Source organism: Mus caroli, unplaced genomic scaffold, assembly GCF_978045245.1.
Source record: "Mus caroli unplaced genomic scaffold, Mus_caroli_1 scaffold_18, whole genome shotgun sequence".
Classification (NCBI taxonomy): domain Eukaryota; kingdom Metazoa; phylum Chordata; class Mammalia; order Rodentia; family Muridae; genus Mus; species Mus caroli.
Window position 1 is genome coordinate 48326428 of NW_028227273.1, and position 15484 is coordinate 48341911.

General features: G+C 50.3%; 2 protein-coding genes across 4 annotated transcripts; one reads left to right on the forward strand and one right to left on the reverse strand.

The window, feature by feature from the left end:
- The first annotated feature begins 900 nt into the window (after positions 1–900).
- Positions 901–7365, forward strand: Slc22a7 (solute carrier family 22 member 7). Of its 3 annotated transcripts, XM_085833074.1 has the most exons (11): positions 903–1016; positions 1311–1442; positions 2011–2114; positions 2204–2358; positions 2437–2605; positions 4439–4562; positions 4811–4920; positions 5318–5532; positions 5730–5838; positions 6258–6479; positions 7083–7365. In XM_085833074.1, exons 3-11 carry the CDS (start codon positions 2074–2076, stop codon positions 7117–7119), a joined length of 1182 nt encoding a protein of 393 aa, XP_085689200.1. In that variant the 5' UTR covers positions 903–1016; positions 1311–1442; positions 2011–2073; the 3' UTR covers positions 7120–7365. The 3 variants fall into 3 exon arrangements, with proteins under 3 accessions (XP_085689201.1, XP_085689200.1, XP_085689199.1); XM_085833075.1 differs by lacking the exon at positions 1311–1442 and having other exon boundaries at positions 901–1016; XM_085833073.1 differs by having other exon boundaries at positions 910–1442.
- A 487-nt stretch (positions 7366–7852) lies between these two features.
- Positions 7853–13898, reverse strand: Crip3 (cysteine rich protein 3). The gene is made up of 8 exons (XM_085832657.1): positions 13884–13898; positions 10230–10349; positions 9772–9829; positions 9546–9677; positions 8773–8844; positions 8543–8637; positions 8393–8450; positions 7853–8244 (listed from the first exon to the last, which is right to left on the reverse strand). Exons 1-8 carry the CDS (start codon positions 13896–13898, stop codon positions 8183–8185), a joined length of 612 nt encoding a protein of 203 aa, XP_085688783.1. The 3' UTR covers positions 7853–8182.
- Positions 13899–15484: the final 1586 nt, after the last annotated feature.

The window sequence follows — 15484 nt, forward strand, 5'->3', positions numbered from 1 at the left end:
TCAGCGTGACGGCACCGGCACCAAGATCCGTTGTAGAGCAAACCTTCTGGTCATCCACAGAGACGCCCCTCCCCACCAATCACCATGCACTCCTTTGCTGGCACTTAGCCCCTCAGAAGCCTCGGGCCTTCCCTAACCTTCCAGGTACTTCTTGGCAACCCTGGGAAGCATCATCCAGGATGCTCTTAAAGAGGCAGACTGAACTGCAGATGAAAATTCCTGCGTTGGAGAGATGGCTCAGCGGTTAAGAGCACTGACTGCTCTTCCGAAGGTCCTGAGTTCAATTCCCAGCAACCACATGGTGGCTCACAACCATCCATAACAAGATCTGGTGCCCTCTTCTGGAGTGTCTGAAGATAGCTACAGTGTATTTACATATAATAAATAAATAAATCTTAAAAAAAAAAAAAGAAAGAAAAAAGAAAATTCCTGAGACCCCCCCCCCCCACAGGGCCAGCACAGTCCCAGAGGTGACCTAGGTCAGGACATCCATTCCAGACATGGGCAAGGACTATGGGGAAAGTTTGGGGTTTATCAGAGGCTCCCTTACCCAAGGGGAGTTCAGCCCTCATCCTGAGTCCTGGGCTGTGAGCCAAACTGTGCAGTGCCTGCAAATAGACAAGGTTGACTGACCTAAAGTTTCATAGGACAAAGGCCACCCAGGACAGCAGGCACTATACCCAGGGACCTGTTTCTCTTACACAGCCCTGAATGTCTAATAAGTAGCTCAGGCCTCACTCAATCCACACCTGGCTGCCCTCCTATGCCAGCCCTTGGCTCTGCTACCTGTTCTCTGAGCTCCAATGTATAAAGGCCAGAGTACACCAGACCTCTGATGAATGGTGGCCTTTCCCCTTAGGTAGGATCCATTGATGTGTAGATGATGTGGGAGGGCCCAGGCCTGGGCCAGCCTCTGAGGGGCTGGATTCTGGCTACAGACTCTGTACTCATCAGTACAACCATTCCCACCTCCAGAGTCCAAGGGCGCATGTAGCAAGCAGGTTGACCGGTCCTAGGTACTACTGAGGCATATCTGGTGGGTGGGGGGCATGGGCTTCGAAGAGCTGCTGCACAAGGTGGGTGGCTTTGGGCCTTTCCAACTGCGGAATCTGGTGCTGCTGGCCCTGCCCCGATTCCTGCTCCCGATGCATTTCCTCCTGCCCATCTTCATGGCTGCTGTGCCTGCCCACCATTGTGCCCTGCCTGATGCCCCAGCCAACCTCAGTCACCAGGACTTGTGGCTGAAAATCCATCTACCCCGGGAGACTGACGGCAGCTTTAGTTCCTGCCTCCGCTTTGCCTATCCCCAGGCTCTCCCCAATGTCACCTTGGGGACAGAGGTGGACAGCTCTGGGGAGCCTGAGGGTGAGCCCCTCACAGTGCCCTGCTCCCAGGGCTGGGAGTACGACCGCTCAGAATTCTCTTCCACCATTGCAACTGAGGTACCCGAGCCCAGAGGGTGCGGGATATGTGAGTGGGTTGAGCCAGCCATTACCTTGGGGGCAGGGGACCGGAGAGAACCTTCTTGCACTCTAAGGGCTTTCATTCCCATGTGGAGACCAGCCTGTAGCTTTAAAGCTGGGTTCAATTCGTTTACTATAATTTACCCAAGGGCTAAGGCAGCTCTGGGGGTTGGAACAGAGGCTGAGAAGGACATCTCTGTAGTAAAAGATAGAGAAACTGTGGAAGCCTCCATCCTTTTCTCCCCTCTGCCTCATTCCTGTCCCAGGTCTGAGATTTACCTGATTCATCCCGAGAGGAAGGGTGGGTGGAGTCTCCCTGCGGAGAGACAACAGGATTCCTTGGTGGCCGTGATGGACCTCCGTGGGAAAGCACTGAGCTCTAGGACTAGAGAGAGGCAAAGTCTTCCCTTTCTAGTGCTGAGGTTGATAGCTAGGGATGGGGGATCTTCTGAAACAGTCAGGGCTGCCTGGGAGTCTGGAGAGGAGGGACATCATGGCTGGAGAGAGGCTCACACAGATCCGACGCCTTACCCACCTGTCTCTGCAGTGGGATCTGGTGTGTCAGCAGAGAGGCCTGAACAAAGTTACATCCACGTGCTTCTTCATCGGCATGCTGCTGGGGGCTGTGGTGTACGGATACTTGTCTGACAGGTGAAATGAGGGACCGGTGTTGGGGACAGGCCTCATCATCTGTATCTGGGCAGCCTTGTGGGGACCTGACCTTGCATGGCCCTTGGCAGGTTTGGCCGGCGCCGGCTTCTGCTGGTGGCCTACGTGAGCACCCTGGCGCTGGGCCTGATGTCTGCAGCCTCAGTCAACTACATCATGTTTGTCACCACCCGCATGCTCACCGGCTCAGCCCTGGCTGGTTTTACCATCATTGTACTTCCGTTGGGTGAGGCGAGGCCTGGAGGGAGGCTGCCAGGGGGAGATGGGTCCATCTGGCCCTTGCTAATGGTCTCTCTGTCCCCAGAGTTAGAGTGGCTGGATGTGGAGCACCGCACTGTGGCTGGGGTCATCAGCACCACCTTCTGGACAGGAGGGGTGCTGCTGCTGACCCTGGTTGGGTACCTGATACGGAGCTGGCGGTGGCTTTTGCTAGCTGCCACTCTGCCATGTGTCCCGGGCATCATTAGCATCTGGTGAGAATGGCAAGCAGCTGTGCAGTTAGTTAGAGACTAAGATTCTAAAGTGGGGGCTGGAGAGACGGCTCAGCTGTTAGCACACGCTGCTCTTCTGGAGGAGATATGTAAGTCCAGCTCTCAGAGATCAGACACCTCTAGCTCCTGTGGGCCACACATACATATGCACACTCATCCTCAAAGACATACAGAGACACAGACACAGAAAACACACATAGGCATAGACAGAGACACACACATAGACACAGACACATCCAAACACAGATACATACATCCAAACACACACACACACACACACACACACACACACACACACACACTCATACACTCATAGGCATACTCAAAAGACACACAGACATAGGCACATACACAGACACTGATATACACCTAGGCACAGACACAGACATAGACATCAATACATACATCTAAACACACAGACAGAGAAACACACACAGGCAGATACACAGACACACACAGACACACCCGAACACAGATACATACATCCAAACCCACACCCACACAACTAAAATTAATAGAAACAAACAAACAAACAAAGAACAAGAAGACCAAGAGACAGGCTGGGGATTGGTTCAGTTGGTGCTTGCCTACCATACACAAAGCCCTGGGTTTATCTCCAGTACTGAGTAGAGAGTGGCAATGGTGCATATTTCTATCCACAATACTCAGGAGGCAGAGGCATGACGGTCAGAAGTTCTAGGTCATGCTCAGCTACATAGGAAATTTAAAGGCAGTCTGGGTTATGTAAGTTCCTGCCTGGGAAAAAAAAAAACAAAGAGGAAAGAAAATAAAAGAAAAACTGTGGACATCTTGGAAGATATCTCAGTTGATAAAATACTTGCCATGCAAACATTAGGACCCTAGTTCAGACCCCCAGCACCTATACAGAAGCACAGCACAGAGATATGCACGTAGAATTACTTCAGAGGTAGCAAAAGGAAGATCTGGGGCTTGCTGGCCAGCCAGTCTACCTGGATAGGTAAGGTCTGGGTTCAGTGAGACCCCGTCTCAAAAATCTAAGGTGGAGAGGAAATAAGAAAGTTCCATGATGTCACCTGGTCCCCTATGTACATGTGTGCACATTTACAAACATGAATACATCCATATCAGAGAGACAGAGACAGAGACAGAGACAGAGACAGAGACATCTAAGAGATGCAGAAACAGAATCAGGGACCAAGAGTCAAAAAGATATCAAGAGAAGTCGAAGTCAGAAAAATGGAAACCAATAGAAAGACGACAGCACAGGACACGGAAACAGGGGACAGATGCGAAGAGACAGAGACTCACCAGAGAGTGGCAGTAACAGAGATGGGAACCGAAAGGCAATTCTGTTTCCACCGGAAACACAGAGACAGTGATAGACAGTGATGGAGAGCCAGACTTTGTCAGCTGGAGGAGGCCAGGGTTTGTCTTCAAGGGGCAGGGATGGAACACAGCCAGTGTGGTGGTGAGAACTAAGGCAGGAGAAGGGAGGGCCTGGCAAGGTGGGTACTCCCTTACCTCCTAATGGTGATCTGTGTATCAGTGTGTCTGTCCCGCCTCCATTCTACATCCTGCTGCCAGACGTGTTGGCTGGTGCTGGGAGCTCAGGTTTTGAGGGTAACAGCAATGCAGCTGAGTTAGGAAGGGACCCTCGGAGGTCTGGGGGAGTCCAGGCCTGAACCAAGCAGTAAGGGAAGAGGTAGCTTATAAACTGGGCCTGAGCAAGAGTTAATGGTGCAGTAAGAGACTGGGGGGAGGGACGACTGAGAGCCTGGGGTTTCAGGGGGTAGAGGTGGCTTCTGACTGAAGGTCCTCTGGCTTCCTCCCTAGGTGGGTACCTGAGTCTGCACGATGGCTTCTAACCCAGGGTCGTGTGGAGGAGGCAAAAAAGTACCTGTCCATCTGTGCCAAGCTCAATGGGCGGCCCATGAGTGAGGACAGCCTGAGCCAGGAGGTGAGAGTACACAGGGATGGGTGGAGAGGTTGTGTCTGAGTGCCCCTCCTCCTGGGCCCACCATACACGCCAGCTTTCCAGCGGAGCGCCTGGGAGCCTGGCTTTGCCGGGCCATATCCTTTTCCGGTTCCTCCATGTGTGCTTGGAACCCAGAGAAGCAGAGAGCGAGCTCACTGGCCCCAGAGAGCGAGCACACTGGCCCCTGAGACAAGCTCTAAGGTTGAAATCTTGCTTTCTCTCCCAACGAGGTCCTGAACAAAGTGGTCACCATGGAAAGGGTGTCGCAAAGACCCTCGTACTTAGACCTGTTCCGGACAACGCAGCTCCGACAAGTCTCACTGTGCTGCATGGTGATGTGGTAAGGGGGACTGGGGGGGGGCAGGAGGATCACCCTGAGAGCTGGGGGTGGGGTGGGGGATGACTCTGACCACCACAGGTCCAATGGGGAGTAGGCAGCAGAGACATGTTGACTCCACTTTAGGCTCCATGACTTCTTATTGTGTGACCCTGGACAACCGTCTAACCACTCTGATCCTTAATATCTGTTTCTGTGAAACAAACGGGTTGCTGTTCGTTCCCGTTGTCACAAGATTGCTACTAAGATGGGGAGTAAAGGCATTTTGGCCACTGGTACCTACTTGGGGATTATGAGTGTCTGGAGTGGGGGGCGGGGAATGATCCTAGGCTGCAGTCTCTGAAGAGCCAAGTGGCGGGAGAGGGGGCTCTTGAGGGGCTTTTTCTGCGACTCTGTTCAGGTTTGGAGTGAACTTTTCCTACTACGGCCTGACTCTGGACGCGTCCGGGCTGGGGCTGAACGTGTACCAGACGCAGCTGCTGTTCGGGGCTGTGGAGGTGCCTTCCAAAATTACGGTCTTCTTCCTTGTGCGTCGCGTGGGACGCCGCCTCACAGAGGCTGGGATGCTGCTGGCCACTGCTCTGACCTTCGGTATCAGCCTGCTGGTGTCCTCCGGTAAGCCAGGTCCGGTGGCTCAGCTCCGCCCTCTGTGGGGAGGTCCGGTGGCTCAGCTCCGCCCTCTGTGGGGAGGTCCGGTGGCTCAGCTCCGCCCTCTGTGGGGAGGTCCGGTGGCTCAGCTCCGCCCTCTGTGGGGACTCACATCTAGGGGGCTCCCAGGGTCATCCCTTCACTGAGGGATCCTTTCCCTCCAGACACCAAGTCTTGGATCACTGCTCTGGTGGTGATGGGGAAAGCTTTTTCTGAAGCAGCCTTTACTACAGCCTACCTGTTCACGTCCGAGTTGTACCCTACTGTGCTCAGGTAAGTCGGGGGACCCAGGCGACTGGCCTGCCTTAACCTAGGCGTCTGTGTGTACACACTGCCCACCCATTCTTTAGCTACAGCCAGATACATTGTGGCTGTTTGCTCAAGTCTTGGAGAGCACAGGGAAATTTTTTTGTTTTTGTTTTTGTTTTGTTTTGTTGTTGTTGTTGTTTTTCGAGACAGGGTTTCTCTGTATAGCCCTGGCTGTCCTGGAACTCACTCTGTAGACCAGGCTGGCCTCGAACTCAGAAATCCGCCTGCCTCTGCCTCCCAAGTGCTGGGATTAAAGGCATGTGCCACCACTGCCCGGCTAGCACAGGGAATTTTATCTTCTGTACTGGGAAGCCAGTATTAGAGGTTGCCCGCACAAGAGGGGAGCCTTGTAATGTATGGCTCCTTCAACCTTTCCTCAACAGACAGAGAGGAATGGGATTCACTGCACTCATAGGCCGGCTAGGGGCCTCTCTGGCCCCACTGGTGGTCTTGCTGGATGGAGTGTGGCTGTTACTGCCCAAACTTGCTTATGGGGGGATTTCTTTCCTGGCTGCCTGCATTGTACTCCTGCTGCCTGAGACGAAGAAAGAACAGCTGCCAGAGACCATCCAGGATGTGGAAAGAAAGGGGTATATGTGTGGGAGGTATGTATGTGTAGGGGGGAAGGGTATGTGTGTGTGTGAGGAGGGTATTTGTGTGTGGTATTTGTGGATTCAGATGCCTAAGTTCCAGACACTTGGGTTACAGAGGGGAAGACAGTTGCAGAACTACACTTGTACATATGTAAACAGGTGAGTGTTTGGGGGTGAATACCCTGGTATGTATAAATTGCTTATATGAAATCATACCTGAGTATGGCCATACTTTTTTTTTAAATTATTATTATATGTAAGTACACTGTAGCTGTCCTCGGACACTCCAGAAGAGGGAGTCAGATCTCGTTACGGATGGTTGTGAGCCACCATGTGGTTGCTGGGATTTGAACTCCAGACCTTCGGAAGAGTAGTCCTGGGTGCTCTTACCCACTGAGCCATCTTACCAGCCCATGGCCATACCTTTATGTAGTCACAAATGCTCAAAAATGCAATGCACATAAGCTATGCTTATACACTGAGAAATTGTCAAGTGACTTGTGGGAATATGTGTGCTTATATTTGAGGAGCTGGGACGGCTCTGAGCCAGTCCTTGCAGGTCCAGGACTAACCCCTGACCGTGTTCCTGACACCTTCCTTATTGTCCTGTCTCAGGAAGAAGATAGACAGGTCCGGGATTGCATTAACCTAGGGACAGCTCACCAAGTAAGTAGCTGGAAACAAGGCAGGCTCTTGTGACTGGGACATCAAATTCCTCTGCCTAAGGATGGAGCTGCTACTGGTGCCATCTGCCTATGCTTATCCAGTCTCCAACAACAGGACAACTCCTGCAGCACTGGGCTGTTGGGGATCCTGGGCACCGCTCTCATGGCGGTGGGGGGCGTGCGGGGGACTTCTGTAAATAAAGATAGATGCTCATGGGTTGGGGCAGCTGTGAGATTTGGGGAAGTCATTGACTTGATCCTCAGCTCTGATTCCAGCTGTGCCACTGTTCATGCCCCAAGTGGACAGTGAAGCCTCCTAGTAGACAGGACTTATTGTCATGCTCAGACTGAACAAGGCCATCCTAGGAATGTGGCTAAAGCACAGTGCTATGGTTATTTCTAGTACCCATGAGGCTGGCGGGGGTGCTGTCTATAGTGCAAGGCTAGGATCTGCCCAATTCCCAGGCCAGAGGTCCAACAGATAGATTTTCTTGTTGCCAGACTTGTACCCCTACCCCATCTCACTGTCTAAGCTTCATACCTAAAGAGGGTGAGCTAGTGGGCGGTGGCGCATACTTTTAATTTCAGCGCTTGGGAGGCAGAGGCAGGGAGATCTGTGAGTTTGAGCCTAGCCCCATCTATAAAGCTAGTTCCAGGACAGTCAGGGCTGCACAAACAAACCTGTCTAGAAAAACAAAACAAAACAAAAAAGAATTGAAGGTATGGGAATCAGTCAACATTTTATTAGAGAAGCCAGGGAACGCAATGACCTTTACGAATACACTTTGAAGCTCACATACTGCTAGAAGAAGGAACTGGGAACCCAGGCAACCACCATTCTAAGTGTGGGTGGGTGGGGTATCCAAATAGGAATGGGGAAACAGAGCTGGCAGAGACAGTCTGGACTCAGATCTACCACAGAGCCTAGGCCCAGGCCCCCAGGGTGTCACCTTCTTCCTCCCCGAAGGACTAGAGAATTCCAGAGATTCCAAAAGACCTCGGAGGAGACGGTGGGAAGCCTGAGTTAGGTTAATCACTCCTGCGAATGGCTCATTTGGCTCTTATGTCCACTGGGTCATAGATGTAGCAGCCCACATCGCCAATGTTCACACCTGAAGGAGAGAGTCCTGTCACCAAGGGCTTTGTTGGCAAGGGAGTGGAGGTCTGAAGGGATAGATAGGGGAGGGGTCTAGATGTCTGACCACAGGGAGGTTGTCCACACATTCTCATAGGTCCAGTGTCTGGGGTCAGATTGCCCACCTTTGGGGCCAAACAGGTATCCATAGCAGGGGATGTGGCAGTAAGGCATGCCATCATGCTGGAACACAGAAGAATCATCTTCTCAGCTTCTCTTCCCACTTCTCGACTCCTCTCTCCCACCCACCATAGCCTTCTCCCTGCCCTGCTCACCTCCGCATGACTCCCAGCAGTCAGGGTCTTCCTGCAACGTTGGCACCTCAGGCAGGGTCGGTGCCAATTTCTGCCCAAAGACATCACTTTCTCAGCTGTTGGTAGAGACCAGTGGTAGCTCTTCCATTCTAGGTGCAGGGCAGGGCAAGGACAACTCCCTGCCTTGAATCACCTCCCTTCCCTCTGCCACCTCAACAGTGCTCCTCGCCAAGCTTTCTGCTGCCACTTACCGAAATAGACAGGATCCCCACATCCAGGGCACAGTGAAGTCTCACCAGTGAATGTCTTCAAGTAGGGAGGCCCTTTAATGGGAAGAGGCTCCAGATAGGACTGTGGTAGGGGCCAGGCCCTGAGCAGGGGCCTCTAGACCCCACCTGTACATGGATGGCACTGTCCTCTCCCTAAACCCATTTGTCCCTGCCACCACTCCCCTCCCCCAGGCAACCATGAGCTCTGCATATAGTCCTTTCTGACTCATTCCACCCAATCCATCAGCTTCACTGGGGACCACCTGCTTCCTCGTCCTCCTCCCAGGGCCTTGAGAGCCCACCAGTTCAATGGCTCAGTACTGGTAGTAACTCCAGCACTGGGAAACCTGAGCTGATACAGGAGCTGGCCAGGGCAGCGGTGTCAGGTGTTGAGGAGCACGGTGTCACTGCCCACTGCAGGAGTATGAGGAAGGGACAGGGACAGAGAAGAATCTGGGGACTTGGCCCCATTCTAAGAAGCCATCGCTTTAGGTCTTTCCCTTCTATGCCCTGGCTGGAGGAAGGGGCCCAATTTCTAGGCTAGCCTTGCTTCTGCTTGGTGGTCATTTGTCTTCTCTGGGCATCTCTTGTAAAATGAGGGTGATCATGCTATCTGTCCAGTTTACCTTTTAAACCCAACTCACACGAGAGCAGAAAAGCAGGGCCAGCAACAGGACTGCTAAGAGCAGCCACAGTGTCTACTGCAGCCTGAGGAAGGGTCAGAAGGAGAACAACTAAAGCCTGCCTTCACTTACTTTTCTTGGCCCTGGAGAGGCCAGTCCTTGGCCTGGGGGGGCTAAAGTTGCTGGGGCTGAGGGAAATGTGGCTGGCAGGAGGGGGAGTTGGGAGGTTGTAGAGATAGCAGCCCACACCACCAATGTTGACCCCTGCAGAGAGAAGACCCAATAATGGAGGTCAGGCTCTAGTTCCTAGCCACAAGGAAAGTTTGTGGCCCCTGGCCCCTTCTAGGCTGGAACTTACCTCTAGGTCCAAAGAGAGCCCCATAACAAGGCTTGTGGCAGTATGGTCTCCCGTTGTGCTGGGCACAAGCACAGGCAGAGGGAAGGGTCACTCAGGGCCAAAGGGGCATGCATGCCTGTACAGGCTTTCTCAATCCAGGCTGTCAGGTGCATATGTGCACTGCAGCTAGTCTGATGGATCTGGTGGGGATGGGTGGTAGGCTAGCGTGTCCAATTGCCGTTGTGGAATAGGGGTTGAAGGTAGAGGTGGGGGAGACAGAGCAGCTGCGTACCCCTCCCTCAAAACCATGGGTCAGCAGCAGCTCTGAGCCTGTCAAACTCTGGTTCACATGAGGCTCAATGGGGGGGGGGGGGTCGCCCCGAGCTTGTTTGTGGAGGTTCCTTTGCCTTTGACAGGTTTCCAAGGCTGAAATTGGGGTAGGGGTGTGACAGAGGACTATCACCCAGGCCAGGCCTCACCTCTGCATGCCCGCCAGGGGACAAGATGCTGTGACAGCGCTCACATTTCAGGCAGAAACGGTGCCAGTTCTTGCCTAAGGAGCTCACCTTCTCAGCTGTGGGGAACAAGGTGGGTTCGGGCTGCAAAAAGTCCAGCTCAGCCCTGCTTTTGCCCTTTCAACCTTCGGGGAAAACCGGCCCAGCCAGCCTTGCTCCCTGGAGACAATGAATATTGTTTCCAGGAAGAAGCTCCATCCCACCCTGGTGTCTCTTGCTTGGGCTCTTGGAGGTGTGGCAGGCACTTCGTTTTCAAGCGCGCGCGCGCGCGCACACACACACACACACACACTACAGGGGACCTGGGGGCTCACGGTTGTCTTTACTCCTCCTAGGTCCCAGCCTTACCAAAGTAAACGGGTTGCTGACAACGCGGACAAGTCCAGCTCATGGTTCTTCACGAGATAGCTTAGTCCAAGCAGCAACTATAGGCGCCCGCTGATATGCCCCGCCCCTCCACCAGCCCCGCCCACTATTCAGCTTTGAGCCTGTGTGAGTTGTGGCTGCTCATTGGGCACAAAAAAACCAAAAAACTTAGAACTGAGGGACCCAGGAGACTTATCAACTTACTTTAAAGAACTTCAAAGTGGGATACAGACTTGGGAGGGAAGGAGCTCTGAGTTCAATGGCGTCTCTGGTCAGTGAGAAGCAAGAAAAGGCACGGGCAGGCATTCTTTAAGTGGTTTAATTCCTCCTTAGTGGAGGAGGGTGAAAGCAAGGGAATGTGAAGGCCATCTTTGCTAAACCATATTTTTTGTTTGTACTGGAAGCAGTAGCATGGTAACAGTCTCCATGGCACAGGGTTGTAATGAGAACTGGGCAAGTTAATCTCAGCAGCGCAGCGCCCGGCACATAACTGCTATGCAAGCACCTTGAAGAACCCTGTGCAGGAACTCACATCCCGGTCTATAAGTCCCAAAATGTGCCCCTACCTACAGCCGGTCTACAGCCTGCTCATACGATTATCACATTTGTTAAACGCCAGCCACATATTTCTAACTTGGTTTAAGAGTGTAAAATGTTGTGGAGTCACCAATGACCACACCAGAAGGTGAGGGATAGTTCCAACCCAATGGTCACACAGATGGCTCCGGTTAAACTAAATGGGTCCCAGAACAAAACACAAACTGAAAATGATGAACCTGGGAAGGGACAGTAGGGACCCAGGTGGTAGTGTTGAAAACGAGACAGGAGATGGTGTGTAGGATGGCAGAAATCAGACGACATTACAGACTTGTGAAATTGACAAGTAACAAAATTAATTTAAAAAAAAACCCTTAGAAACCACTGCCCCCAAATCATTGATAGAATAAATTTAAGTTGTAGAATGCATTTTAACTTTTAAAGCAGACTTTATTATAAACATTATTTTTTTTTACCAGTTATGCAGTTATTCAGATGAGATTTTTTTAAAAGGTGTCTTCTTAAAAAGATTTATTTACTTATTTTTGTATATGAGTACACTGTAGCTGTACAGATGGTTGTGAGCCTTCATGAGGTTGTTGGCAATTTAATTTTTTTTTTTAGGACCTCTGCTCGCTCCAGTCAACCCTGCTTACTCCAGTCAGCCCAAAAAATGTCTTTAAAATGTGTTTTGCTATATTGGTGCACTGTGTGCATGCAGTGCCCTGAGAGCAGAAGTGGGTGTGGGATCCCCTGGAAATGGAGCTGCATGTGTTTATGACATCATCACTTACGTGCTGATCTTTCTCTCCAGCCCATTCAGATAGGAAAAAAAATCATAAAAGTAAATAACCCTGCAGACAGCTAAAGGCTGGAGAGGAGTCTCACTTAACAATGCAATCCTGAGAACCTAAATGTGGGTCTCTAGAACCAGATGCCATGGCACACACCGGAAACCTCCTGACAGAGGCAGGCGCCCGGAAGATCCCTTAGGCTTCCTGGCCAGCAAGGCAGCCAGTCAGTGAGCTCTAGGTTCAGTAAGTGGTTCCTTTCCTTCCCTCCGTTCCTTTCTTCCTCCTCCTGTTCTTCCCTCCCTCCCTTTCTTTTTTGGTTCTTTGAGACAGCGTTTCTTTGCATTAACAATCCTGGCTATCCTGCAACTTGCTTTGTAAACCAGGTTGGCTTCAAAATCCCAGTGATCCATGTGCCTCTGCCTCCTGAGCACAGATTAAAGGACTGGGCCATTCCACTTGGCCTGTGACCACATTCCAATGTCAAGGAGAAGACTTGAGGGGACACTGGCTGCACCCCTTCATCCCCAGCACACACAGCCCAAAACCAGATGTGGTGATATATTTGTATAATCCTAGTCCTTGGAAGGTAGAAGCAGGATTGGGAGTTCTAGACCATCCTCAGCTACAGGTGAGTTCAAGGCTAGACTGGGCTATATGAGATCTTGTGTCAACAAAACAAAACAAAACAAAACAAAACAAACAAAACAAACAAAACCCCAGCAACCAAAAGCCAAGCCAAGCCAAGCCAAGCCGAGGAGAGCAGAGCAGCAGTATCTCAGCAAACACTTGAAAGTTCTTGATTCATTGTCCTTAGTCATTAGGGACATGTAAATCAGGACCACAATGGGCACTGGTTTAAAACCCACTACTCAGATGGATGTTATTGTGTTGGCAAAGATATGGCTACACTGGATCCTTATACACTGTTGGTGACAATGTAAAATGGTGAAACCACGCCTGAAAACAGTTTCTCAAAGAGGTAAAAAGTGTTACCATTATCAGCGCCTAATTCCACTCTAGCTATAACCAAAGGGAAATGAAACACATGTTCAAGGAATGGTGGGATGTCTTATGGCTAAGAGCACCAACTTTCTCCTAGAGGACTGCTGTTTGATTCCTAGCACCCACACGGTTAACCATCTGCTAACTCCAGTTCCAAGAGATCCATCCCATGCCCTCTCTGGCCTCCAAGAGCAGCAGCCTACAAGAGGTGCACAAACATATCTGCAGGCAAAACACATATAGACATTTTTATAAGTCCTACAAAAAGAAAATATACCCACTACCAAAACCATTTTTTGTTTTAATTTTTGTAACCAACAAGCACATAGAAATATGTTTGACATGAAAGTATAGAGTCGCCGGGCGTGGTGGCGCACGCCTTTAATCCCAGCACTTGGGAGGCAGAGGCAGGCGGATTTCTGAGTTCGAGGCCAGCCTGGTATACAGAGTAAGTTCCAGGACAGCCAGGACTACACAGAGAAACCCTGTCTTGAAAAACCAAAAAAAAAAAAAAAAAAAAAAAAAAAAGAAAGTATAGAGTCAGTGTAAAGTCCCCAGCTCTCTCTTACTGAATACAAGTTCACTGAGTTGTGCAGTCTTTGGGTCTGGTGGATGTTGTTGTTTATTTTTGTTGACTTTTAAAATAATAAAATTTAAATATTTTAGAAAGAACTATGTTCACATAAAAATTTACATTTGAATGTTCATACCCACACTAGTTGTAATAGGGGACCCTCTAAAGTCCATCAACTGATAAATGGATCAACAGCATGCTGTATTTATATGTGCTTGACCCAAAACTGGGACTACCTAGGCAGATGGGACTTCAATTGAAGAACTGCCTCTATTAGAGTATCTTGTAGGTATGCCACTGGGATGCTTTCTTCATTACTGATTGGCATGGGAGGGCCTCGCCTACCTTGGGTGGTGGCATCCTTGGGCAGGTATCCTGAAGGAGTAAGAAAGCAGGTGAGACGTCATGGAGAACAAGCTACTAAGCAGCAGTCTTCTGTGGCTCTGCTTCAGTTCCCGCCTGAGTTCCTGCCCTCATCGCCCTTCATGAAATAAACCCTTTCCTCCTCCTGTTATTTTTGGTCATGGTGTGTATCACAGCAATAGAAAGCACACTAGAGCAGTATTCATAGCACAGAACATTAGTCAGTGGTAGAAAGGAGTGCAGTACTAATCAGGCTACAGAGTGGGGAGCCGTAAGAACATGAACAGAAGCAGCATGTTTCTACTTACACCTCCTTACCAGTTCCTGACTGACCTCAGCTCCCCTCCAAGTGCCCAATATCAGGCTATGAACACTAGGGACTCTCCTGTAGCACCACCCTCTACTGGAGGGTTGACAGAGCCCTACCCCAAACAGCTGAACCTGAATGACTAAAAAATAAAAAGGCAAATGGAGCTCATGCATAATCTTTATCAGAAGTGACATTATATTCAAGTAAGATAGGCCTGACAACTTCCTGTTCACATCCCTCCAACACAACCAAATTTAAGCTGTCCATCCCCTTAGTTAGTGAATGTCATCAGGACCAGAGCAGCATTCCAGTGCCCTGCTCAATGTCTTGCTCCTAATGCTCAATAAAGAATGTATGTTGGAAACACAAGAAAACCAAGGAGGAAGACCAACGCGTGGATACTTCATTCCTCCCTAGAATAGAGAATAAAACACCCATGGAAGGAGTTGCAGAGAAAAAGTTTGGAGCTAAGACAAAAGGATGGACCATCCAGAGACTGCCTCACTCGGGGGTCCATCCCATAATCAGCCTCCAAATGCAGACACTATTGATCTGAGAACCTAAATGTGGGTCTCTAGAACCAGATGCCATGTAGATCGAGGCCAGCCTGGTCTACAAAGTGAGTTCCAGGACAGCCTGGGCTATATAGAGAAACCCTGTTTCGAAAAGAAAAAAAAAAATGTATGTTGGTGAATGAAAGTGGAACACTACACCCAAGTTCCCTGGGTGTGAATGCTGGTACTACTGGAAGAGATGAGAAAAGGGGACCAGGAGGACTTAAGACAAGAAAGGCCACAGAGCAAGGGAAGGTCAGCTGCCTAGGTGCAAGGTCTTCTTCTATTTCTTTTCCTTTTTTCTTGTTGGCAGCACATGGAGTGAACTCAGGGATTGAACATGCTGGTGACTGTGGTGGCACACACCTGTTTTTGGTTTTGTTTTATTTGGTTTTGTTTTGGAGACAGGGTCTCTCTCTGTGTAACAGAGCCCTGGCTGTCCTGGACTTGCTATGTACAGCAGGCTGGCCTTGAACTCACAGAGGTCTACCTACCTCTGCGTCCTGAGTGCTGGCATGTGCCACAACACAATTTAATCTCAGCACACTCTGAGTTCGAGGCCAGTCTGGTCTACAGAGCAAAAACAAAAACAAAACAAAAAGGCAACCAAACAGAATTATCAGGTAACTAATTTAAAAACCTGCAGATTTGCTTTGGCAGCAAACCATTCCTACTATTTACAGCCATTCACAAGACCAACTAATTAAACTTAATTAGCA

Excerpts from the sequence above, each read along its gene's own strand:
- Slc22a7 (XM_085833073.1), top strand. The coding sequence starts at position 1,050 with ATGGGCTTCGAAGAGCTGCTGCACAAGGTGGGTGGCTTTGGGCCTTTC. Across the intron at positions 1,443-2,010 it reads CTTCCACCATTGCAACTGAG|TGGGATCTGGTGTGTCAGCA; the intron begins GTACCCGAGCCC and ends CTGTCTCTGCAG. Across the intron at positions 4,921-5,317 it reads CTGTGCTGCATGGTGATGTG|GTTTGGAGTGAACTTTTCCT; the intron begins GTAAGGGGGACT and ends GACTCTGTTCAG.
- Crip3 (XM_085832657.1), bottom strand. Across the intron at positions 9,830-10,229 it reads CCCCTGGCGGGCATGCAGAG|CACAACGGGAGACCATACTG; the intron begins GTGAGGCCTGGC and ends GCTTGTGCCCAG. Across the intron at positions 8,245-8,392 it reads ATACCTGTTTGGCCCCAAAG|GTGTGAACATTGGCGATGTG; the intron begins GTGGGCAATCTG and ends TCTCTCCTTCAG.